The sequence below is a fragment of the Pinus tabuliformis genome, chromosome 5_2 (genome assembly GCF_031772625.1).
Source record: "Pinus tabuliformis cultivar Carrire ecotype Pingquan chromosome 5_2, CPIR1, whole genome shotgun sequence".
NCBI lineage: Eukaryota > Viridiplantae > Streptophyta > Pinopsida > Pinales > Pinaceae > Pinus > Pinus tabuliformis.
In genome coordinates this window covers 146,635,207-146,662,164 of record NC_142306.1, presented here as the reverse complement: position 1 = coordinate 146,662,164, position 26,958 = coordinate 146,635,207, and the positions used below count along the sequence as shown (strand labels likewise).

At 37.9% G+C, this 26,958-nt stretch overlaps 1 protein-coding gene across 2 annotated transcripts in view; it reads right to left on the bottom strand.

The window, feature by feature from the left end:
- LOC149157952 (mitochondrial carrier protein MTM1-like) overlaps positions 1-26,958 on the bottom strand; it is a 64,502-nt gene that overhangs the window by 15,166 nt on the left and 22,378 nt on the right. For both annotated transcript variants that reach the window (XR_016261651.1, XM_089436057.1), the window contains exons 3-7: positions 20,062-20,190; positions 19,867-19,926; positions 19,111-19,281; positions 16,864-16,963; positions 13,571-13,662 (exon numbers count right to left, since the gene is read on the bottom strand). Coding sequence is in view for 1 of the 2 variants with exons in the window: in XM_089436057.1 (XP_089292183.1) it covers positions 13,571-13,662; positions 16,864-16,963; positions 19,111-19,281; positions 19,867-19,926; positions 20,062-20,190 (552 nt within the window). In the remaining variant the exon portion in view is untranslated. The remainder of the gene's footprint in view (positions 1-13,570; positions 13,663-16,863; positions 16,964-19,110; positions 19,282-19,866; positions 19,927-20,061; positions 20,191-26,958) is intronic.

Here is a 26,958-nt window from a genome sequence, read left to right as displayed (position 1 = left end):
AATGTCCTCCACGAAGTGAGGATAAATGGACTTAGTAGCCTATCCGTCCCCGTAGGCTATAGTCCTTTATAAAGGGGATAAGAACTCAAAATACCCATTGTTGGGCAAGTTTTGGGTCAGTTGGGGTTTGAGTAAGATACACTCAACCAATTAAGAAGATGAAACCCCTCAAGGAAGTCCATAAATAAAGGAGGATTGAATTCATTTGGATCATCAAGTGTGGATCATTGCATTTTATTTTGAGCTTAGCTCTGAGGATTTTAAGACCCCTTTCTCCCTGTCAATTTCGGTGGGGAAAGATCCCACCCTAGTTGACACCATTCTATCTTTCCTACTCTCTGTTTTCGCATAAGGATATTATCTGGAAGCAGCGAGTCACTTGTTGAAATTGATCTTTGTTTGGACACAGGAATACCCTTTGGAAGACAGCGAAATCTTTGTTTATTGATCTGGCACAAGAATATTCTTTGGAAGAACAACGAACTCTACTATTCTTGATTTGGAATAGTCTCCACATCCAAAAGGCCAGAAAACAAGGAATTTTGACTGATTCTTATATTGTTTGGGCATTGGTCAACGATGGGAAAATTTGAAGTAATCGAGCCCCTTAAGAACTAATGCAAAGTCGAACCCTCGTTCTGAAGCCAGAATTTCTGGAGAAAAATCAATATCTGACTTCTAACCTGAAGCAAGTGGAAAAATTTGGGCTCAACTCGAAACCAGCAGTTTGAAGTCTAGAATTCACGCAGTAGAAACTCGGGTTGGTGAGCACTCTAAAGACTACCTACACAAGAAACTAGAAGTTGATGGAGGAAGTGGTCAAATGATTGACTCGGGATTGGAATATTTTATCGAGGTGCCCTACGACGATAACTGTTGCGGCTCACCCAGAACAGTGATGCAGGGTCCATTTCATTTCTGTCATGAATTGAATGTAGTGGGATAGTCAAAATAGAGTCGTCTGACCAAATAGCAAACTTGTAGGTTATTATTCCGAACAAAAGTTGAATAGAGTGATTAATTGTTGCTTAAGTTTGGTACTTAATAGGTGTTCTAGGCATAGCGACAATTAAAATTAATTAAGGTTGTATTCTGTATTGATCTGTGGGACGAACGCCTTTATAAATGATAGTCAAAGTAGGACTGGATTACGTGAACAACGAGATCTAGGTCGTATATTTACTAATGGAATATTGAATGATTATTCCTGTATCTAGTGATTGGTTGAATTATTGAAAGTGCAAGAATGTTTTTGGTGCGGAATTAGATAAAAAAAATATTTGAATAAAAGAGAATTTTATTGAACCCTAGCTACTCAAGAAGACTCTGAAGGTATCCCAAGACAAGAAAAAGAGTCACGTGGATTAAGTAAAACTCATCCTAATTTCAATGTATTTCCCTAGGGTGAATCCTAAGAAGTAATAATCTTTTGGTTCAAGTTCAAAGAACAAGAGTTTTTGTTGAAAAATTTTGGGCACAACTGCAATAGGTAATTTCTCTTACTTTGATAAGAGTTTGTGATGTTATTTTACTTAGCTTGATGTACTTAAAGCTCTTCTTTACTTGATTATTATAGTATTCTTTTAATCATCAAACATTTACCAAACAATGAAGAACAATGAGACAAGAGGACACAAAATGTAGGTTGCAAGCCAGGGCCAAAACCTCTCCTTTTGAGAAGAAAACCCACAAGAATTCTTCTCTTCTTATAGAATGTTTAAGTGACAAATTCCAAGACATATGACCCTTGACAAAGACCCCTCCCAGACCAAGTTGCACCTCTTCTTTGATTAGCTCTTCTTCAACAAAGTCAACACTAGTCAAAACTTGCTTCAACACTTCCAAATTTCGGCTTCACTTCAAAATTCGGCTACTCATACAGATTTGCAACTTTCGGCCTTTCCTGCAGCAACTAGATTTCACACATGTGAAAGATATAGGCCCAAAAACAATCTTTTCAACTTCAACTTTTCTTATCCTTGAATTCTTCTCTTCTTTGCTCCTTCTAGGTCTCTTTCTTTTCCTTGATCAAACTTCTTGTGAGCTTGATTAATGATCTCAAATGTGGTCAACTTCCTTGTATATATACTCTTCCCTTGGGGCCAAATTATCATTATGAGGCCAACTTGTCCCTCCTTGAAGGTCGACTTGTTGACTACATGTTTACAAGGTCTTGGAGGGTCTTTTATGACACTTTTGACTTACATAAAATTCATGACTTTATACAATAAGCCCAAAAAGGGCCTTCCATATGACTCAATTGACTTCTAGACTTTCTGACAAAACCTAGAAGCACTCAATGGGTGTTTGACCTACAAATAAAATAATTTTGAGCATGAAACTCATGCTACAAAATAATAATAATAAATTTTATTTTTCCTTTTTCATCAAATCATGATTACATTAGACATTATGAAGACCAAAGCTAGTTATACATTTCAACAATTTTGGGGTATCTAAGCTTCAGTACAATTGTCCTCACTACATTATGTGGGTCAATAACTTACCAATGGTAGTTCAATTTCCTTAAAAGAAGTCCATATGCAAAAGTTATCCCTTGACAAGGTAACGGTCCAATTATTCACTTTAGGTCCAAGTGGAACTACATTATGTGGGTCAATAACTTACCAATGGTAGTTCAATTCCCTTAAAAGAAGTCCATATGCAAAAGTTATCCCTTGACAAGGTAACGGTCCAATTATTCACTTTAGGTCCAAGTGGTAACCAAGTTAATGCACCACGATTCACCTATGGAGTTACCAATGGTAGTTCAATTTCCTTAAAAGAAGTCCATATGCAAAAGTTATCCCTTGACAAGGTAACGGTCCAATTATTCACTTTAGGTCCAAGTGGAACTACATTATGTGGGTCAATAACTTACCAATGGTAGTTCAATTCCCTTAAAAGAAGTCCATATGCAAAAGTTATCCCTTGACAAGGTAACGGTCCAATTATTCACTTTAGGTCCAAGTGGTAACCAAGTTAATGCACCACGATTCACCTATGGAGTTAATAACATATGTAAATTCACTATAAACTTATAAAAGCATCAAGGAATCCAAAACCCGAACAGCCAAGGGAGTTAAAACCTTGGTTGAAACAAAGGAAAGGGGTTCCACTCCTATTCTAGTGATTCCTGTTCCATAGCAAAGCAATTGTCAAGAGTAGTATAGACATAACATAGCAAAGGAAAAGAGCATTTTGTAGAGAATTGTAGCAAACCATGGTATCTCTTAGCTCTACAATTATATTTATGATCTATGTACTTTGTCTTGGTACTCTTCATTTATTAAGAAGAAATGCACAATCCTTCATTCTTATTGTGTTTTACCACATGGGGTTCCCCAAGGTAAATATTATGTGCATAGTTTTCCAAATGTGTCTTTGCTATTGTAGATCTATTTTTATGTTACAAGAGTTAAAGAATCGATATGGCATGCTTACTTGACTTAGAAATTCAATCTAAGGAAGAGTTGCACCTTATAGAACCTCAAATATGGCGGATGAGCACAAGGAAGGGCAAATTGATTGAAGTTGGAACCTTGGGGTAGCCAACATTTCCAAGAGTGTGGCCTTAAGGATCAAAAAAGGGTACACCAACAACCAATATTCTCAATGCCTATTTAAAGTAGAAATGAACATAAAGATCAATCCCTACAAGTGTGAGGTAGATGCAAATAAGTTGAAACATCCATTGCAGCAATAGAAAATCTATTTCAATGTGTAATCTATAATAGCGGAAAATAGCTTTTCCCATATTGAAATTAGAAGCATAGTATTCAAAACTGGAACCGGTGACCAGACTGGTCCACCTATCAAACCAGGTTTCAAACCGAGACTAGTTAGATCTCAATGAAACGGTCTTTAAAACAATACATGAAATAATTATTTTTTAATGAAAAAAAAAATATTTTTATGATTTAACCAGACTGGTCCACCTATTAAACCAGGTTTCAAACCGGGACTAGTTAGATCTCAATGAAACGGTCTTTAAAACAATACATGAAATAATTATTTTTTAATGAAAAAAATTATTTTTATGATTTAAAACCGTGATTCCAAACCAATAGAGACAAAATATGCAAAGTTTGTTCATCTATATGCCATGTAAAGGTGAATATATCAAAATGAAATCGAGTGCAATACATATCAGCAACAAAATACATAATCAATAAGGCTCTAAATGGCCTCTAGAGTCCAAAAACAATGCTACAAGCTATGGGGCCACTAACCTACTACAAGTCTACATATTAGTGATCAACATGATCACTCCTCATCATGATCAAACTCATCACCACTACTAGACATGGGATCATCAACATGAGCTACATAAATAATTTGGCTCAGAGTTTGAGGACTCCTCTGCGACCTCAGTAGTAGAGGTAGTAGTAGTAGCAAAGCTAGACATCAAAACTACAAATTGCTAATCAACATGGTTTGATTTTGGGTAGCATCGGATGTGCTCTAGCCTTGAAAATTAATGGAGAGGCTAAGGCACATGAGATCTCCAAGACCCAGAAATCATTTGGAGAAATTCCACCCAGATGAGGAGTTATTAAAATAATTAATATTTGTAATGAGTTCCTAAGTCTAAACTTAAGAAAATAAAAATATTAATGGGTATTAATAAAATATGGGTGAGAAAGTTCTAAGTGACAAGGATCAAGCCAGTTCTAATCTTGGTGAACATTCTGATAGGGTATGTGCCTTGAGAGGCGGTGGTGGTGTCCAAAATATATGCCTCCCAGCGTTGTGCTCTAATCTAGTGGAGAGTTAGAGAATGTCAGTCAAGGCCTTGCTATTTTGTAATTGACAACACTGATTATGATGATGCTTGATGATGCTTATCAATCCAAACTCTTTGTAGGAGAATATTTCAAATTGAGAGGTACAAGGAGGAAAGAGAGGGTCAATGATAGGACATCCAATATGTTGTAATCCAATAACATTCTGTTAGATAGGAAAAGATTTGATAAATATCGATAACTCTCGAATAGAGTATTATAAAGAAAAGATTCATTAGATAATAACCTATTGGTTCCTGTTGAGTGATTATGAATACCTCCCTCGTTAAGAGGGAGGGTTGAAAAATGTAACTAGGTTTGATCTTCATAATTATCATCCTACTTGTATCAATATGTATTTCATGTAAAAGCAAAAAGAAAAAAGAAAAAAAAAGCATTAGTCAAACATGTTCTTCATGCTTCTAGGGTTTATTGAGTCAAAAGAAAAATTGTCATAAGTCAAGTCCCATTTGGACTTTGTAAGAAAGAAGAAAAACAATTTTACGAGTCAAAAGAGTCAATTTGTCACCCACAAGACCCAGTCAACCCTGCCTAGACAAGTCGGCCCAAAAAGGCACAATTTGACCTCCCAGATGTGTATATAGAGAGAGTAGTTCGACCTCATTGTGGCACCAATTCACAGCTTAGATTTCTATGCAAAAAAGAGAGAAGAAAAACCAGTGAAAGTAAGGAAGAAGAGTGAAGGTAAAAGGAGAGAGAATCTTGTGATTTATGCCCTAAATTTTGCCACGCCTGCAAAATTTCAGAGTAGTACAAGGGCCAAAAATTCAGAGTTTTATCAAATTTGAAGGGCATTGCTAGCATTGACTTTGATGGATTTGACTCGGTTGAAGAAGGATCGCAGGAGGGCTAACTTGTGTCTTGTGGGAAGTCTTGGTCTTGGTTTTTGGTTCTTGGATTTCTCACTTTGACCAGATTCCACAAGAAAAGAAATTGATTGGGCTTCCCCCCTTGTGGGGTTTTTGCCTTGGCTTGGAACCTACATCTTTGTGTTCAATGTCTTTTATGGTCTTCAAGGTTTATATTTTGGTAATTTTTTTATAAAGAGAACATAATAAAAAAATAAGAAGCCAACAAATATTCACAAGCAACTATCAAGTAAGAGAAATCAACCCTAATCTCCTAGCATATTGCTTTCTCAACAATTAGACTATTACGAAAGTATATACGAGAGATAATGGGTAATGGGAAGGCCACGCATTCCTAGCCATTTCATTTCCCATTGCTCTCTTTTATTTTTTCTCATATTTTCTTTTTTTGTTTTTCATTTAATTCTTTTTTTCACCTCTTTTGTTTTCTTCAGTCTTTAAAATTTGCAATGTCCCTTTTATGTTTTTATCTAACCTTCATTAATTGTCGAATTACACTCACAGGGACTAAGTCTCACAACCATTTGCATGTATTTGGACCCATTCTTAATCAATTATGGTAATAGTGGATAAGCTAACAAAAGAAACACATTTCACTCCAATGCATTCTACACAAAATGCAATGAATCTTGTTAAGATATTTATGAAATAAGCGGTGAGGCTTCAAGAGAGACATGAAATTCACATCAATCTTCTTGAAGAAATTACTCAACACATAGGACAACCAATTAAATTTCATTGCGGCCTATCATCTATAATTGAGCAAACCAAAAGGGCTAACCAAGTTTCTGAACATATGTTGTGGATGTATGTCATGTAGAGGCGATCCAAGTGGGACAATTCTTTGCTCCTAATGGAGTTTGCATATGTTGTGGATGTATGTCATGTAGAGGCCATCCGAGTGGGACAATTCTTTGCTCCTAATGGAGTTTGCATATAATAATGGGTGTCAAGCATCATCCAAAAAGACAATTTTAGGCCTTGTATGACAGTTGAAGCAATACTCTAATGAGCCATGACAATCCAATAGTGGGACTATACTTGGGCCAAAGTTGCTCAAGGAAATGGAAGAACAAGTTGTTCATCAAACTCAAGAAGACACTGAAGGTATCCCAAGACAAGAAAAAGAGTCATGTGGATTAAGTAAAACTCATCCTAATTTCAATGTATTTCCCTAGGGTGAATCCTAAGAAGTAATAATCTTGTGGTTCAAGTTCAAAGAACAGGAGTTTTTGTTGAAAAATTTTGGGCACAACTAGAATATGTGACTTCTCTTACTTTCATAACTGCTTGTGATATTTTACTTAGCTTGATGTACTTGCTCTTCTTTACTTGATTATTATAGTATTCTTTTAATCAACAAACATCTACCAAACAATGAGACAAGAAGACACAAAATGTAGGCTGCAAGCCTGGACCAAAACCTCTCCTTTTGAGAGGAAAACCCACAAGAATTCTTCTCTTCTTATAGAATGTTCAAATGACAAATTCCAAGACATATGACCCTTGACAAAGACCCCTCCAAGAACAAGACACACCTCTTCTTTGATTAGCTCTTCTTCAACAAAGTCAACGCTAATCAAAACTTGCTTCAACACTTCCAAATTTCGGCTTCACTTCAGAATTCGGCTAGTCTTACATGTTTGCAACTTTCAGCCTTTCCTACAACAACTAGATTTCACACGTGTGAATTGTTTAGGGCTGAATTAGGATACTTTTCTCCTTCGTTTTGGTTGGACTTCACTCCTTATGAATTCGACTTGCATGTATGATCTTTTATGCTAGATTTTGGCTCCTTTTGAGGTCTGCAATTTATTACTTCAGAAACCCTAGCTATAGTTCACACGTGTGAGAGATATAGGCCCAAAAACAATCTTTTCAACTTCGACTTTTCTTATCCTTGAATTCTTCTCTTCTTTGCTCCTTCTAGGTCTCTTTCTTTTTCCTTGATCAAACTCTTTGTGAGCTTGATTAATGATCTCAAATGTGGTCGACTTCCTTGTATATATACTCTTCCCTTGGGGCCAAGTTATCATTATAAGGTCGACTTGTCCCTCCTTGAAGGTTGACTTGTTGACTGCATGTTTACAAGATCTTGGAGGGTCTTTTATGACACTTTTGACTTACATAAAATTTATGACTTTATACAATAAGCCCAAAAAGGGTCTTCCATACATGACAATGACTCAATTGACTTCTAGACTTTATGACAAAACCTAGAAGCACTCAATGGGTGTTTGACCTACAAATAAAATAATTTTGAGCAGGAAACTCATGCTACAAAATAATAATAATAAAATTAATTTTTCTCTTTTCATCAAATACATCAAATCATGATTACATTAGACATTATGAAGACCAAAGCTAGTTATACATTTCAACATTTTGGGGTATCTAACCTTCAGTACAATTGTCCTCACTACATTATGTGGGTCAATAACTTACCAATGGTAGTTCAATTTCCTTAAACGAAGTCCATATGCAAAAGTTATCCCTTGAGAAGGTAACAGTCCAATTATTCACTTTAGGTGCAATTGGTAACCAAGTTAATGCACCACGATTCACCTATGGAGTTAATAACATATGGAAATTCACTACAAACTTATAGAAGCATTAGGGAATCCAAAACCCGAACAGCCAAGGGAGTTAAAACCTTGGTTGAAACTTGAAACGAAGGAAAGGGGTTCCACTCCTATTCTAGTGATTCATGTTCCATGGCAAAGCAATTGTCAGGAGAAGTATAGACATAACATAGCAAAGGAAAAGAGCATTTTTGTAGAGAATTGTAGCAAACCATGGTATCTCATAGCTCTACAATTAGATTTATGATCTATGTACTTTGTCTTGTACTCTTCATTTATTAAGAAGAAATGCACAATCCTTCATTCTTCTTGTGTTTTACCACATGGGGTTCCCCCAAGGTAAATATTATGTGCAAAGTTTTCCGAATGTGTCTTTGCTATTGTAGATCTATTTTTATGTTACAAGAGTTAAAGAATCGATATGGTATGCTTACTTGACTTAGAAATTCAATCTAAGGAAGAGTTGCACCTTATGGAACCTCAAATATGGTGAATGAGCGCAAGGAAGTACAAATTGATTGAAGTTGGAAACTTGAGGTAGCCAACATTTCCAAGAGTATGGCCTTAAGGATCAAAAAATTGTACACCAAGAACCAATATTCTCAACACCTATTTAAAGTAGAAATGAACATAAAGATCGATCCCTTCAAGTGTGAGGTAGATGCTAAGTTGAAACATCCATTGCAGCAATAGAAAATCTTTTTCAATGTGTGTAATCTATAATAGTGGAAAATAGCTTTAGCCATATTGAAATTTGAAGCATAGTATTCAAAACTGGAAACGGTGACAATATTTTTCAATGTGTGTAATCTATAATAGTGGAAAATAGCTTTTGCCATATTGAAATTAGAAGCATAGTATTCAAAACTAGAACCGGTGACCACACTGGTCCACCTATCAAATCGGGACTGGTCAGATCTCAATGAACCGATCTTTAAAACAATACATGAAATAATTATTTTTTAATGAAAAAAAATTATTTTTATGATTTAAAACCATGATTCCAAACCAATAGAGACAAAAGATGCAAAGTTTGCTCATCTATATACCATGTAAAGGTGAATATATCAAAATGAAATTGAGTGCAATACATATCAGCAACAAAATACATAATCTAGAGTCCATAAACAATGCTACAAGCTATGGGGCCACTGACCTCCTACAAGTCTACATATTCGCGATCAACATGATCACTCCTCATCACCACTACTAGACATGGGGTAATCAACATGAGCTACATAAATAATTTGGCTCAAAGTTTGAGGAATCCTAAGACTCCTCTGCAACCTCAGTAGTAGCGGTAGTAGTAGCAGCAAAGCTAGACATCAAAACTACAAATCACTAATCAAAATGTGTTAATTTTGGGTACCATCGGATGTGGTCTAGCCTTGAAAATTGATGGAGAGGCTAAGGCACATGGGATCTCCAAGACCCAAAAATCGTTTGGAGAAATTCGACCCAGATGAGGAGTTATTTAAAATAATTAATATTTTTAATGAGTTCCTAAGTCTAAACTTAGGAAAATAAAAATATTAATGTGTATTAATAAAATATAGGTGAGAAAATTCTAAGTGATGAGGATCAAGCCAGTTCTAATCTTAGCCGTTGATTAGGGACTTAATCTCAGTCGTTGAAGACTCAACAGGAAAAGTATAAGAGGAGGCTTTTGGGTTAGTTGGAGACACACCAAGTGATCAAAGAATTCGTTTTTCTGGGGCGAGGTTTGCTGAGGAAATCAAGTTAGTGATCAGAGTTGCAGTGAGGGGCGGTTCAGCAAGGGATTTTCATCTGAGGCTGAAGAATACATAGCAGATAGGTAGCGCAGTGCCAGAAGAGATAGTGCAAGCCCTAGAAGGGCTGACGCAGAGGACGCACTGTGGGGCAGACTGGGAGCAGATCAGCAGATTCTGAGCAGAGATAGGGTGACACAGCTCCGGGAGGAGTGATGCAATTCCAGAGCAGTGCTTGGAGCAGCGTTCGCTATCCAGCATAAGGAACAGCCGGAGTCGATGTGGGGTTTGATCATTCGGTTGCTGATTTGTAGAAATATCTGTCTCGGGATAGAGGTACTACTATCGAAGATATTCTCTATTGGGTGAGCCATTTCTGGCACCCTAGTTGCATTCACGAATCTACTTAATAATACAAACCCTCTATATGCTGCACCAGTTTTCCCGAATTGGGTTTTTCAGGGACAATTGTCCAAAAATAACGGTGTTCCTTGTGTTATTGTTTCTGTTTATTTCAGTGCATGATTAGTATATCTGTGAAGGCTACAATAGTGTTTACTTCGATGTTTATGCAATTAAATAACTTGTTAATGTAAAGAATAAGTAGGAGATTGTAAACCAGTAATTGCAATAGGGGTTTCTGATGTGTTAGATTTAGAAATTTTCACAACATGATCACTCATGAAACTCATCTTTGATTCAACACTACAAGAAATGGGATCATCAACAAGAGATACATAAACACCATCTAGCTCAAAGTCTTCAAACTTGGATTGCTTAACCTTATAATATGATAGAAATTGACAAAGTTTAACATGCCTAACCAATGATTTTGGTTTGAGTGAACGGATCATCTCCTCAACCTTATAATGTGGTAGAAAAATCTTAGCATGCCTAACCAATTATTTTCTATTGAGTGAATGGTACATTTCTGTTAAGGCCATGGTAGAGGAGTTCAACAATCAATACCACCAACCAACATCAAGGTACTTAAAGGGTTTCATGCTCTTGATCAAATGCCTATATCATACCCTCACGCATGACAGAATCAAATGGAAACATTGCAAACCCCCAAACCATGAAATCCTGAAAAACATTAAATCTGTTGAATTTTGAGTGAAATCTAAAATTCTAGTTTCTCCGTATGAAATCCAATGAAGTCAAGACTCGAAACCACTCTCAAACATCCCGAGTCATTTCATGGTAATGTTAAAAATTTAAGTAAAAGGATGAAAATGAAAGATAAAGGAAATGTCATTTTTACATTAAGAAATTAACATTACCATTGATTGCCAACGTTGCTAAGGTTGAGATGTATGAGACAAATGAGAGGGGAGGCATGTTTTTCTTGGAGGGCTTGTTTTTGGAGGGAAACAGCCCAAGTTTCCCTCAAAACTCACAAATCGCATTCTATGGGGTTTGGGGCCGTCCTGGCAATAAATCAGTTGGTTTTGTCATAAATCGATTGATTTATGCTCGGTCATACCAAAAAACCGGAGGGTCCGCTCAAATAACCCGGTTTTTCAACCAGTTCAGTGCCCTATGCAAATTAACCAGACAGTTTGACTGGTTTAAAGTTTGAACTATATGGTTTTGAATACTATGGTTAGAAGGTCATGCATAGATTTGGAGGAAAAGAAATGTTGAGATCCAATAACCAAGAGGGAGGTATTCAAAAACCCCCTCAAATCCTAGTGCTAACCTATTGAGGATGAAGAGGACTAGTGATTTTGATAGCACTACTATTAGCAAAGGTTGGGATACAATGTACCACAGTACACTATATTATTTAAGAGGCAAGCTATTTAGTTGGGGACCACTCCCAAGAACCACAAACGAGTTTAGAAAGTACCTAGGTGGCCTTCACAATCAAATAAGGAGGAAATTTATTCAAAGCCACGAACACATAAGAGACCTATGTGCAAGTCCAATACATTGAATATGAAAATAAGGGGCATCCAAGCAGTTAAAGGAGCTTCTAATAAGGACAAAAAGAAGTTGGAAAAAGGGAAAATATGAAAACCACCACCAATAAACATGTCTACAAGGACCCTAACATCCATTGTAACCATTGCGACATTGATGGTCAAACCAAAGAAATATGTTGGAAGTTGCATCCAATGTTGAATCCAGAGAACTAGGAGCAATCCAAAAAGAAAAAATGTAGGTGTTGATACTAGAAAGGAGATAGAAATTAGCTTAGACGTGTATGAAAAAAAATAATAATAATAAATAAATATTTGCTAGCAAAACAAGGTAGAAGGAGTTGAAGCTAAGTATCCTCCATCACAAATAGAGGAAATAATGACAAAATTGTTCCATATTCGAAGGAAGAAGAAGAAAGCATATGCTCTATTTGATTCTAATTTGCTTGCCAACCTCATTGCAAGGGCCCTCATAAGTAAGCTTGTGTTAGAGATGCATGATCACCCTCATACTTTAGGATGGTTGAATAATGATGTTGAATTTAAAGTTACCAAGTAACATAAGTTTAGATTTGCTATTAGTGCAAAATTCAAATTTTATAAAAGTCGACATAGTCCCCCCTAAAGTCTAAAATGCAATGTTTCACAGTTCCTACATGTCTATGAGGATCACAATCTTCATGAGAAGGTAAAACAAATACTGCCTAGTCAAGGATGGTGAATCTTTAATCATCAATGCACATAAGGGAAGTTTAAGATCTCTCTAGCAAGTGTTCACCAAGCTAAGAGATTGACCAATTCAAGCAAGAAGTATATAGTTCTCTTCTTGAGATAGAACCAAAATGACAACAAGATAACCGGTGTGAACTTTGAATAAATCCTTGGAAGGGTGTATGAAACAACAGATTCATTAGCTCGAACAACTTTAAAAGGCATAAGGAGAAGTGTTCCAAGGGCCAAAAGTTATGCCACCAAAGAGGGAAGCAGAGCACAAAATACAGTTATTGTAAGATTCTCTTCTACCAGACATAGATAGGGCCATACAAGAAATCCACATTAGAGCTCAGTTAGGTGAGGAAAAGTGGCAGTTGCAACAATCATAAGACCAAGTACATCGCCATGTGATTCCTTTGTTATTTTAGTACCAAAGAAGAATGTGACTCAGAATGTGCATTGACTACAGAGCTCTGAACAAGATCACTCTCAAGAATCAGTACCCTTTCCAAAAGTGGTAGAAAATCCAAAAAACTAATGAAGAAGACATCCAAAACAAAACCTACCAAAATCAAACACACAATGGAAACTCAATATCAAGGGAGCGTCAAGAATTATTATAAATATAAAGCACACATTTTAAATATAAATAAGTATGCTTCAATTCAGCTGCCTACCTAAAATTTAAGGATAACACCAAAATAGGTTTATAATTAGAATATTATCATCAAAGAACATTCACTTCCAAGGAATAGAATCAATACTTTATCTAATACAACTAGCTGACAGGTCTATCATTAAAAATGTATCAGCCAGTAGTGATAATATGATAAACATCCCTGAAAAAAAAAACACTGCATTCCAACGTTTATAATAGTAAATCATCTGATAGGCTTTTAATTTCATAACAAAAGACAAGAGGGAAGAAATAAGAAGATTTCTTACTGGCTCAAGTGTTGACCAGCAAATTGCTGAGAAAGGTACATCGCGAGCTAGCTGGGCTCCAACTCCAGTCCATAGCACAAACAATCCTTTAACTGTACGCAGTTGAATCCATAATTTAAAATCCAGAAGCGTAGTTTAGAGCCAAATTTATATTTGCTAGATTATGCACTGTTCGAGAAATAACCGAGGTGAAGGCTATATGCCAGATGACACCATGGACTGACTAGCAAGTTGGCCACTTGTTTCAAGATATTGTACTAGAAAATTATGTAGGCAGAAAATGTTATTTCCCAAGATAACAAACATAACAAAAATATAGTAAACATTAATGTAGGAACAAAAAACTAATTAATAAATGTAACCTTTTCATCCAATTCGATTAGACTAAGATTACATTAAAAATGCAGGCTTCCTCCCTATATAGGGGTAATTAACACCTGTTCTACTCTACGGTACACTGGGTTGACCTTACTCAAGTGGGGTTATGGACCAGTACATAAAGCAACAAAAAACCACCCCTTCCTCAGCAATTTTAGCACATGCCATGGAAGAAGATCATCAAGAATATCCCATAATTGCAGCAAAATTAATATCTGAATTTTCCCTTTTAAGTATTAAATCCTCTCTAACATAGCAGCTTTCTCATTTAATATCACGCTTGAAACCAGCAAGCATCTGTACACTATTTGTGATACAAAAGCCCTTAACTGTTCCGCAAAGGAATTGTAAGAGCATGTTTTCAAAAATCAGGTACAATATACATGAAATGATTACCATCGTCTTTTATTAATTACAAGTATATGCATATTCATAAGCCATAGAATTGGCCTTGTGGCTAGCAATAATGAGCTTGTTCTGACTCTGCCTTTGTTGGTGATCTGTATTCACAATTTTGATAGTTGACTTATGTACTGAGTCCTGACACATATTAAGTGCTGCTAAGTGTTATATTTTCACCTACTGGTGCTACTCTTGTCCCCTCAAGTTCCACACTTTTATTTTCACCTCTAGGTGCTAATATTCCATCCTCAGACAATCTCCACTTTACTTCACAAATTCAAGACGAGGATGGATATACTATTTGGACTGGTGCCATATATTAGTGAGCCAAGACCACATGTATTACAGCTGCATGGCTCAAAGGTAATGCACATCAAGTGGCACTGACCATCTATTTTGGCCATGATAAGTTTGAGATGGGCATGCTCACCCCCTCACTCATGCAGAGCAACCAATGTGATGAACATATCACCAATTACCAATACAGTAGGGACCAGGTGTAAGTCCAGGGTGAAATTGTAAGATTACATACTCCCAAGTGACAGCGTCTTAGCTGAAGGATATGTTTTGTGAGTTGTGAGACTATGCTTCACTGTAATACACATGTTGAAAGGTGTCGCTTGCACATGTTGACCAAAAGAATCTATCAAAAAAATAGTATCAAAGTTAGTTAGGTGGTTAGACCCTGTGAACCATCTTAGGGTACTATATATATCATGTAAAGTATAGAGAGATATGCGAGCAAAAGTTGTGTGTGTTTGATGTTATTGGGTAGCCTGAAGGCTAGCCTTGCGGTGTATTGCTGCAACACTATTAATACCATATGGTATTTATTATTCTCTCCACAATATCTTGTATTTATCTTTATGCGAATCTGAAATTATAAAATCTGATAACATCTTAAGGTTTATGATTTTAACCAAATAACATCGCACAGAACAATAATCGCTATCCCAATTTCTTTCATTGATGTTAAATTCTGCTGTCTAAAGTGGATGTATCGAACCATTCATTTGGATGATCCAAAGACTCTGACCCCAAATGTTTCTTCCAGAAGAGTTGTGTTAATTTTAGGTAAACATGTTCTTTGCTTAGGACAGTTACTTCAATATTCCATATTAGCCCATTTATTAATCCATTAGCAATCACATGAATCATTATCATATTGACAGTAACTGAAGAAAGAACATATACAATAAATGACGAAGACAAGCCAAGACAAGAGGACACAATAATATGGCTCAAGCCAAAGAAAAACCCCAAGATGGGGAAAACCCTTGACCAATTCTTCTTATTATCAATATTAAATGTTCAGCAGAGAGAGAGAAAAATAGATCAAAGTCAAAATGACTCGCTAATTTGAAGATCCAACCTTAGACAAGAAAGTGGCTCAAAAGCTGCAACTCCAGCACTTTGTCAACAGAAGTCACTCATGGTCTGGTTAGGGCTGCTTACAGTATACTGCTGTCACACTCAACTAATCCAAAGCACCTCCTTTCAACTGCAGCTTACCCTGGCATACAAGGAGCTGCCCTTCACTGGCCCTTAGGTTGGCCTGGACCCATGATAAGCTTCTTGGCTTCCTGATCTATGCAAGAGAAGACCTGCGGCCTCTGAAGTGCGGTGATACAAAGGGGAAAATTTCTTCCTTATTATTTACCACAAACCATCCCAGATACTATGCATAAACTCAGCCTCATCTTCTGTTCTTGAATTTGGTCCTGCAATGACAAATTGGCCCATACACACTTGCCCAGAATTTCCCTTAAGACCTGTGACTGACCATCAGAAGAATCTCAGCCCTGTCGCAGAAGAAAAAACCCAAAACAAACAGCCCTTCATCCTCCTCCAAGAGCTCGGCTACCACAGACATGAATTTGCTATGTAATGAAGCATTTGAATGTGTCAAATGAGGTGGGAGGACACCTCTATATATACAAATGGGTAAGGGTCAAGAGACATGACAGTTGGGCTTTATCAGCCTACATACATGGAGGTGAGGCTGACCTTTACGATTTGCATGTGAGTGGGCATAAACTCAAAAACATATTTCTCCTTATCCAAATTTGAGGTAAAAATTTAAATAACAAGGATCGAGATGAAACGTTTAACCAACAGAAAAATTATGTTTTGCTTCCAAAAGTTTAATCAGCCATATGCTTCAGCTTCAAGAATAGAATCAACAGATTCGCAAAGAGAAACAATACAACAAAACATGAAACTTTTACTCAGAAACACAAATTTTCAGCACCCATAGAGTTATGAACATAACTCCTTGCCTCTCAAATCCTGAAACCATCATCACACTATGGCACTTACAAACAGACAATTAAAGATGTAAAAAATTACCATTACTAAGGCAACTAGGAGCGAAAAGCAGTATAACAAAAAGCTTCTTGACAGATTACCTTGGTGGTGGAGAACATTTAAGCCACTATGTCACCCACTATTATGCATATTATATCAACTAGACTTTGCATGAAGATCTGGAGGTTCAGAGATTAATATCTTACAATTATTTTGCATGGGTTCATTCTTCACAACTGACAGGACACCAAAAAGTGTCTTCAAAATTCCCGGAGGCTTTACTCCCATTGGAATCCCTTTTTGTGCCTATTTGAGATTAAATCAGAAGTAAAATTAATATAACAACCAAAACGAAGTTAAGAACCCTTCCTCCATATAAAACTATAATCCATTATAAATATCAATATAAAGATTAAGATGTAAATAATAGATCATGTGTACAAGATGACTAAAAGTAATTTCCATTTAAACATTAGAAACATATTTTTTCATGCAAATGCTCACTAGCGTCTCATAAAACATATAAGGTGCATATTGCTGTATATTGTAACTTACAAGAATGTATCACATGTACACAATCAATCATTTGGTATTTTTAGATACCAATTGCAGCCCAATCATATTGTGTTAAAATTGGCAACTAGGGCCAAACTCCATGTGGATCATCTTATATATGGCAGCGATATTTTTCTTGAATCCCTCTCATCGAGAGGTGTAGGATTGATCTAAAGATCATCCGTTTCCGATAAGTATTTATGGAATTATGAATTTATTTGTGTTATAAGACAATTCGTCAAGGTCGGCCAGCAACCAAATAAACCCCTCATGTGCTCAACGTTTTAGTATAAAAGAAGATGACTTGATAGTCATTTAGACACACACTTCACTCTTGATTTCTCTCCACTTGTTTTAGATTTTAGTGGCAAGAGAAATCTAAGAGGATGAAGCCCTAATCACAGGTCAAGAAGGATGCCCTAGCCGCTGTTATAATGATGCCCTAGCCATACGCTGTCCAGAGAAAGGTCTAAAACGCAGGCATGAAAATGATAATGATGCCCTAGCTATACGCTGTCCAGAGGAAGTCTAAAACGCAGACATGAAGATGATAATGATGCCCTAGCTATACGCTGTCCAGAGGAAGCCTAAAACGCAGTCATGAACAGCACAGAAAAATGCCCTAACCGCAGCAAGGACAGACAGCTTAAGGACAGTGTGGGCATTCCTAAAGGGGAGGCCGAGTTGCTGAGATACAACAGACTGTTCTAGGGCATGTTTAAGGGTTGTTTCTAATGCGGTGAAGGGCTGGTTGATAAGCAGAGAAGACCACAGGACTGGAGGTTAAACTGCAGCTGTTTAAGGACTATTTTGTGTAGAATAAACCCTTGTGAAGGCTGCTGTAAACCTACAGGATTGCTCTGTGGTAGGCCACAGGCCATACCACCACAGCCAAGGGTAGCATAGGCAGATTTGAGGGTTATCTTGTGCCCTACACCTTCAACGAAGTGGAGAACACCTACACAAGGAGGACCGCAGATTTTAGGGTTGTTTTGTTGACTATTGAAGGACTGTTACAGCAGTGTTTGGTGCCCTAACAAGTCATCATGGTCACAGCAACTAAAAGGTGAAGAACAGCAGTATGAAGGACAGCAGCAAGACACATAGTGCTGCAATATCAATTGGGACAGCAGCAAGACATAGTGCTGCAATAGCAATTGGGACAGCAGTATGGTAAGCAAGATGCAGCAAGCACATGGTGGCAAAATAAGGTGCAGCAATGGCACATGATGGTACATGATGCAGTACAGTGATGGGTACTGTCATGATTGATGAAGCATGATGAGATGGAGCATTGTGATGATGGGTGCAGCATAGTGCAGCACGGTGAGGTGCAGCATGATGACGAGATGAAGCACGATGATAGGTGAAGGAGTCACCTTGGAGAATCAGTTGAAGCAGCATGTCTTCAACTGATCTCATGTATCATCTTCTTAGAGATGATCTATGCTCTTATCTAGATAAGTCAAAGTGTTGACTTCTGTTGTAAATGTACTATCTCTCTCTCTCTCTCTCTGTGCTGAACTATTGAAGATCATATAAGAAGAATTGACGAAGGGTCTCCCCACATTGGGGTTTGTTCCTGGCTAGCGCCACATCGTGTGTCCTATTGTCTTGGCTTGTCTTCTGCAATTTATGTTTATGTTCTATCTGCAGTTTACTTTAATGCTGATGTGACTGCTAATCTGGAAAAGATATTGAGCTAACTGTGAAAATTAAAATAAACAGCTCTAAGCATAAAACATACCTAAAACTTAACATATTGTCTAAAAGCAAACTAAGAGAATTTCATTCTGTTTGAAATGTTTTAAAAACACTTTGTTTCCATGCCCACCTCTAATCTATCCCTTCATAAAATATACGCAGAATTAATTTAAAAGGAAGGGCATCAAACGTACCTGCATCCGTGTTCTTGCTAATTCAATAGGAGAGCAAGTAATACAGGCCAATGACCGTGCTATTGATCCTGCTACTAATGGAGCATATGGAGTGAATTGGGGTGCATTCTTACTTGTAAAGCTCTCAAGCCAATCTCGAAAAATGTCATAGCAAGGTAAATATATTCCTACCTGATTGACAAAAAAATGTAATTATTTCAAAAAACACAAATAACAAGCACAACTGTATCTGAATAGAGCATCAAATCAAACTCCGTTCAAGCAACTCTATCAATCACATAAGAAATGGCCATAAATAACAATGGAATGTAACATAAATCAAACAGAATAGCCAGATATCACTATTGTACTGTAGAGCAGAATTACATATAACCAGAAATATGGAAGCCATGTGCAGGCCAGCCCACATGTAAAACTTCTTTCAAATAAATCTGCTTCTACATTTAATATTCTCCTGAATCTGAAAACCGAATATTTTTACTGTCTAGAAACAATTACTAGCACAACAATACCTGGTCATCCAAAATACACAAGGATACCATACACCCATCTAGGCTCCACCTCTAGCTAAGAATAATAACTCACAAATTCAATTTTATCAAAACATCTTCCAAAGACCACATCCTTCACACAGCAAGTCCTGAAAATTCCACCATAATCTACAGTACCAAAGGTTTGTTTTTCCATAAAAATGAAAACAAAAACCAGTCAATATTTGAGAGACTACTAAAATATGTTTGCTGGAAGGGCACTTACAGTAGGTATGGCCAATGCTAAACCTGCATTGGTACCTCTCCATAGGCGAGAGAAGCCTTCCTACAAATGTCAATGCAACACAATTAGAATTCTTTGTAGAAGCATATGCCTTCTGAAGTGACACGGCTGGCGGAACATCAGTCTGTGAGAACAAAAGAAACATTTCAAAATTGGTGACAAACGAAAAAAACACACCTGTCGAATGATTTTGTAAAAAACATCTAGAGTTCCTTTATACTGAAAACAACTAGGAGGACAAAGTGGAGTCATCCCAAATGCACCTCCCCGAGGACAGACTGGAGGACACTTCACTTCAGCAAACACCTGCAGAAACAATTTGGTAAAGGAATGAATCTTGAAAAATTGAACCCTGATATATTCTATCATAGTACAACATAAAGTAAGGTGTAAGAACTAAAACAAAGACTAGTGAAATAATTACAACATATGCACATTGTAAATTGCAAGCTAAGTTCACAGGTTAAAACATGAACAAAGAATATAATAACGAATTTCATAGAATAATAAGACTAATAAAGCTTTGATCAATCCACCAAACTACATGAGTCAAGAGATTTAAGATTTAAACTTGGGTTAATGAAAATAAAATTCCCTAACATTAGAGATGGTAAAGACATCAGCAAGTATTGTTTTCAATTTTTTTCACTGTTACAGCTGAAGCTGGTCATCTTGGTGATGTAGTTCAGAGCAGGCAGTGCAAGAGCTTTCGAGATAGAACAAATCAACAAAAGACTGAAAAGACCTTTGCAATTTTTCTGCCATGGTCACTAAACTGTGGAGCCATACATGTTCCTAAGTCAATTTGCACATTTTTTCTGTTGAGCTAATTCAGAAACGCAGCCATCACAATCTAACCACAGTTTAAACAATGAATACTTCAAATAAAATATAGCTTTAACACTAAACATGAGAGTCATCTCACACTTGCCATTTTTTTTCACTTTTCATAGTGGCAAAAATAATATTTAGCTTTAACACTAAACACGAAAGTCATCTCAGACAGAAAGCCAATGATTTCATTTGTCACTGTGGCAGCTGCTGTAAGTCTCTACTCCCACGTGCAAATCAAGTTGAAGCTCAAAACTGGTCATGTTGGACTCATGACACAGATGAGACTCCAGAGCAGATTATGCAGGGAAACTTTTGATTGAACAAGCCTTGGAGCAAGTCATAGGGAATGTTTTCAACTGTAGTAGGATATGTTTTGTTTTTCAGTTGAGGAAACTTGGCAGTAGAATCATAGAATCCCGTTCCATGATGCTATGCTGTTTTCCTCTCTTACTAATGAATGTGGGTATGATACTATGAAGATAGACTTCATTGTGCATGCTTGCGTAGCATTATGACCATTCTTTTCAACTTTTTGACAATAATTAATTTCTTTAGGAATCTTTGCTTATCACAAGCAAACTCCAAACTGAACATGGTGACTGAGATGCTAACATCAAATGAAACGTCCAAAAGATAGATAAATGAGATCAGGTGAGAAAGAAGAAAATCGACAATTGCAGATGATATGATGGTTCTCTCAGTGACTGGAGAAATGTTAATACAAAACTCTAATTCCCTCCTTAATTACCCTAATTAACCAATTATCATGTCAAATATCACATTCTACATACAAACAAATGCAGAGGACTGAGTTGATATATTAGTTAGCAATGGAGTCACACCAGCTGCAGATTATTAGTTGAATGTCCCCACTCAACTCAAATATTTAATACCCCTTAGAGGAAAATTTACCCTCAGGGTTTGAAAAGAGCACAAGACAAGATTTGTATTCGAAACTAGTATCATAATATTCTTTACATTTTTGCAACCAAAGACAATATTGAATGGAATAAGATAGTGTAACCAGTATTCAATAGCTCATTCACATGAAGCCAATTCAGCAGTACATAATGAGTTTAGCTCCACAGTCCTCCCAATTTCACACTACAGTTTAAATACACAGCAATTGCTATTGCATCAACAAAACCCTACTGTCCTAGTACCCTAAATCTGACCTTGCAACCAGCCTAATATTTTTTGCCTCCTGCTGTCACTTTGATGCCACAGACCTACACAGAGATGATCCGATGCCCAGATTAAGCCTCAGCCCCAATGCGCTGTGTTAGGTTCCATACAAAAAATGGTCAGAGTGAGCTGCTGCTGCCCAAACAGCACTTCGCTATCAAACAACCCTCTGTTGCTCAGACCAGACTTCATGATGGTTTTGCTGTCACTGTGATTCATCCAAATAGAACCGCAACCCTTATCCGAACCTCAGAAATAACAGTGTTTCCCAGTCATGACCTTCAGGCTGGTGCTGCTGTCCTAAACAACCACCTCAGCCATAATTTGCTGTCACAAAGTGACCCACAGAAAGGATCCACTGCCACCAACAGAGCCTCCAATGGTGTCACAGAGTGTACCACAGATTAGGGCATTGCCCCAGAGCTGCTTGTTACCACTCAAACTAGCAGGGGTCCAAGGAGGGGATCCTATAGAGCAACTACTAGGTCAAGGGGCAACAATGGAGCAATAGCCCACTGTCACCTCAGCTAAGGCTCCCTGCTCTTTATGAACTTTCACTGATGGGAGGAGTCCCAGTATGAGAAGAATCACAAGAATAGATGGATCAATGATAAGATATGTGTCATTCCTAAAGCCTATTCACAAGAGAGGCTCAAACAATTGGCTTGCTTGCTTTGGAGGCAAGGTGATTAGCTCTCTAACAAGGGCTATGAGGATACCTAGACCTAGGGCTGGAGAATATCCCTTAACAAGAGGTACCCTAGACCTAGGAATCCTAAAGGAGAAATGGATTCTATGTAATCCTTGTGGAATATGAGTCACAAAGTTGCGGGACCACAAAGAACCCAAGCAGGCCCAGACTAGGTCAAGGGTGTCGAGTTGATCAACAATAGAGGGGTTTGACCAAGTTTGGGAGGAGAATAGGATCAAAGGAATAATTTTCTTTTGAAATTCAAATGCAATGATCCAAATGAGGATACTAACCCAAGGCAACCTAGGGAGAGGATTGATCCCTGAGCTAGGGCTTGTAATATCTTGGGATTCCACTGTCGGATTGAGCTCAAATTTGGAGGACCCCTTGAGAAAACCCCCGCACAATTGTGGACCAAATTTCAAGGGTTTTGAATGGCTACAAAGGATTTTGTTTGATGCCCTAGGTGACCTGCTAGGGTTAGGCCTATAATAGAGGAAAAGGTGTAAAAGATATTTGTTTGGTGATCACCTCAGACTAGACCGGTGCCTGGCCAATTGGGAGATTGGAGTCAAAATCCCAATTGGAGTCAAATGAAATCAACGTTTAGATATGCTTAATTCCAACCAAGGAGTTCCCCAACAACTTTGTATGGCCTAAGCACCGACTAGGTTACAAAGGAAAATTTATACTTCTTTATATTGCAAACGATGACTTCTCAAGGCAATTCATGAACATTCATGTGCCTCTAGGACAATAATTCACCATACTTCAAATGATCATATGAAAATCCCTCACAAAGACAAGCCCAGCAACTTCGCATAAAGAGCAGCTACACTAGCTTCATGAACAAAAATATTCCATAGACAATTTATGAGACAAAATTACAAATAAACATGCAAAAGGTACTCACAAGTATAGCAAAATTATTCCAATCATCAAAATGCAAAGAAATCAAAGCTCCAAGACAAGACATTAAGCTCTTCCAAACATCAAAATGCATTTAGATCTCCAATTCATCCATCAAAAGGCCCAGCAAAATTTCCAGAAGAAACAAATGATCCAAATCCAAGTGATGATGAAACTCAAATGAGCTCTCATCAATTTATATCCTTCCTAATGAGTTTGATTTGCCTAATTAGGCCTAATTAAGCCCCAAATAATAAAATAATGTACAATAATGACATGACTTGGTGACAAGCCCACCAAGATAGCTCCATAATACAAAGATAAGCCACTCAAAAGGGAAAAATAGTAAATACAATGAGTCGTTGGGCCCTTGAAGAGGCCTAGTGGAGTCCAAAGTGTGCCAAGGTGAGAGAATAGGCTCCAAACATAGTGAATAACAGGTTGGCCCCTTGATATCCAAACAAGTCACATGTGGTGTCCCCAAGTGGATGTGGGGGCACAATGACATCCTCATGGGTCTCCAAGTGGATCAATAATGCCCGTAAACCATTTGTAAGGGCTAGGATGATGACATAAGCCCTCCCTTTGTCTGTCTTGGTGAGACACATCCTCATCTAGACCCTGGAACTTCTTTCAAGTGTGGTACAAGTGTTAAGTCGGTTGGGCATGGTGATCCAGGTGCATCACCCTCGTCTAAAAAGATGGAACACGAATAATCACTAAATGGTGTTGGGGATCCATGAAGTGCTCTCTACTATGATGGAAGCCCATGGCTCTCTACGCTCCCCCTACAAGTGTCGTTGTTGCCCTTGGAGGGGACCCCATATAGGGAGACCAAGCCCAAAATGGAGACCCACCTACAATCGTGCATAAGATCCAATGTGTCCCCTTGCCCTTCAATACAATAAATCATTAGAGTAATCAAGTAAAAGAGCTTACAAATCATGGAATCAAATGGGCACTTCATAATGGCATGCCCTTCCATAGTGGGCTTTGGCATGTACAGGTGTCTCCAAGCTCAATAAGGGGTTAACCATGGACCCTATTAGTTGGTTTCAACGTTTAAAGGGGGTGACATGTCCATGGTACATCCATCAAGTGGTAGGTGGCATGTGGTATAATGATGGAATGGAGTGGGGATCAAGGGAAATCTCCAAGCTACATGCCATGGTACAATGGTAGCTATAATAGGGGAAGCCCACACTTGGGTATCTGAGTGTAGGAGGGAGCCATCGTGGTACGTGAGTTACCCCATCCTTTGTTTTTCCACCCTTCTTCAAATGCCTTTTGTCTTTGATTGATTTTTCTTCATAACTGCTCGAGGCTCCGAGGAATGAGAGCATGATGTGTAGGATACAGCAGTAGATACCCCCTTTAAGGTGGGGCAGTTCATTGCCCACCAAGAATTCAGATAGTCATGGGTTCCTTAATATGGAGGGTGCTCATCTAAGGCCCATAGGAACCAGGGTGATGGCCATAAATAAGGGGTAGAGCTCATGTTTGGCTTTTTTCCACGTGCTAAATTTGTATATCCCCACCATCTTTTGCATTTTGTTGTACATTTTCTGTTGTAAGTGGCCAAATTATGCTTTTTCTTTTCTTTTTAGCTACATCAAGCTTCGGGACATCGTTCCAGGCCTGACCCAAGGTATGGGTTGTGGACTCAATGGACAAATGTAGACCTGAATAGGAAAAATGATAAATGGGGTTAAAATGAGTGGAGGGGGTGATGTATATGTTGTCGGGAAGCAGGACCACGCAACCAAAATCGGGATTTCCCATGTAGTGCCAGCGCTAAAGCTAATAACGAGTAAAGGAGATCCCAAGGGACTAGGATACAAGGCTAAACACCAAATTAGGCACAGGAGACAAGAGTACAGACCTAGCCTACTCTTTCCGCCAAATCCCCCCACCAATCCATGCCCAGAAGTGTTCATGATAAGTAAACAAAATTACTCAACTACACCAATGAAAAGTCATAACGCAGATACCCTCAATCCACTTATTCACAATCTCTGTCTGGCCATCTGTTTGAGGATGATGGCTAGTACTAGGGGTCAATTATGTTCCCACCAATCTGAAAATATCCTGCCAAAATGCACTCATAAATTTGCCATCTCGATCACTAACTATATTTTTAGACAGCCCATGGAGTTTGAATACCTCCTTGAAGAACAATTATGCTAACTATGTGGCCTTTTAATCATCTATAATCAAATTGTCAACCACTACGTAGTTGCAGTCCTTGCATCATGACTTGGGTAGACCTATGATGAAATCCATCGAGATGCTCTCCCACTTCTATTCCGGAATCAACAAGGGTTGTCGCAATCCTACAAGATGAGTATACTCGAGCTTGTTTTGCTAACAAGTATGCACTCCCTTATGTGCCTCAACACATCATCCTTGAGGCCCTTCCAAGAAAATATTTCACTGACCTGTTTGTAAGTCTTGAAGAGCCCTTGGTGTCCTACTAATGGCCTGTCATTTGCAGCCTCCAAAATCTTCTCCTTAAGTGTGGATTCAAGGACCAAATATATCCTATCTTTATAGAAAATGACGTCATCTACTATTTTGTACTTGTCATCCTGGATGAGGCCATCCATCAATTCACAAGCAAACTTATTTTTGGAATATTCCACCAAGAGGTGGGCCTTCCAATCCTCTGTGATCTCCACGAGTGAACATGTTGTTGGCTTCCTAGAAAGTGCATCGGCTACGACGTTCTTTTTTCCTTTCACGTACTCAATGTTAAAATCATACGCTTGGATCTTACTTACCCACTTTTGTTGTCTTTAATTTAGGTCCTTTTGTTCTAGGAATAGTCATAAGTTGTTGTGATCTATTTTGGCCACAAATCTACCCCCTACCAAGTATTGCCTGAATTATGTCAAGGCATGCATAATGGCAAGCATCTCCTTGTCGTAGATGGAATAACGTCACTCTGGATGCCTGAGTTTCCAACTCTCGAAATCAATTTGGTGTTTATTTTGCATCACCACCTCTCCTATCCCTTCATTCAAAGCATCACAGTCAATACAAAGCATTGGCTGAAGTCAGGAAGTGCCAATTCTGGCCATGATCTCATTACCTCCTTGAGCTTGTTAAATGCTCTATCGAACTCTTCTATCCACCTAAACAACCCTTTCTTTGTCAAATATGTCAATGGTGCACCTAACTGAGAGAATCCTTTGGCGAATCGCCTGTAATAAACTACAAATCCCAAAGAATCCTTGTAACTATGTAAGGTTCCTAGGTGTGGGCCAATCCAGTATAGCATGTATCTTCTCTTGATGCACATGTACCCCTTGCGCATTGGTTATATGTCCCAAATAAAGGATCTTTGTCATCCTAAATTGCACTTTGATGCCTTGGCACAATGTTGCACAAAGCAGGGACAAATGAGGTGCCTTTTTGGAAGAAAGCATCGAAAGCATCATTTTCCAAAAATCCTT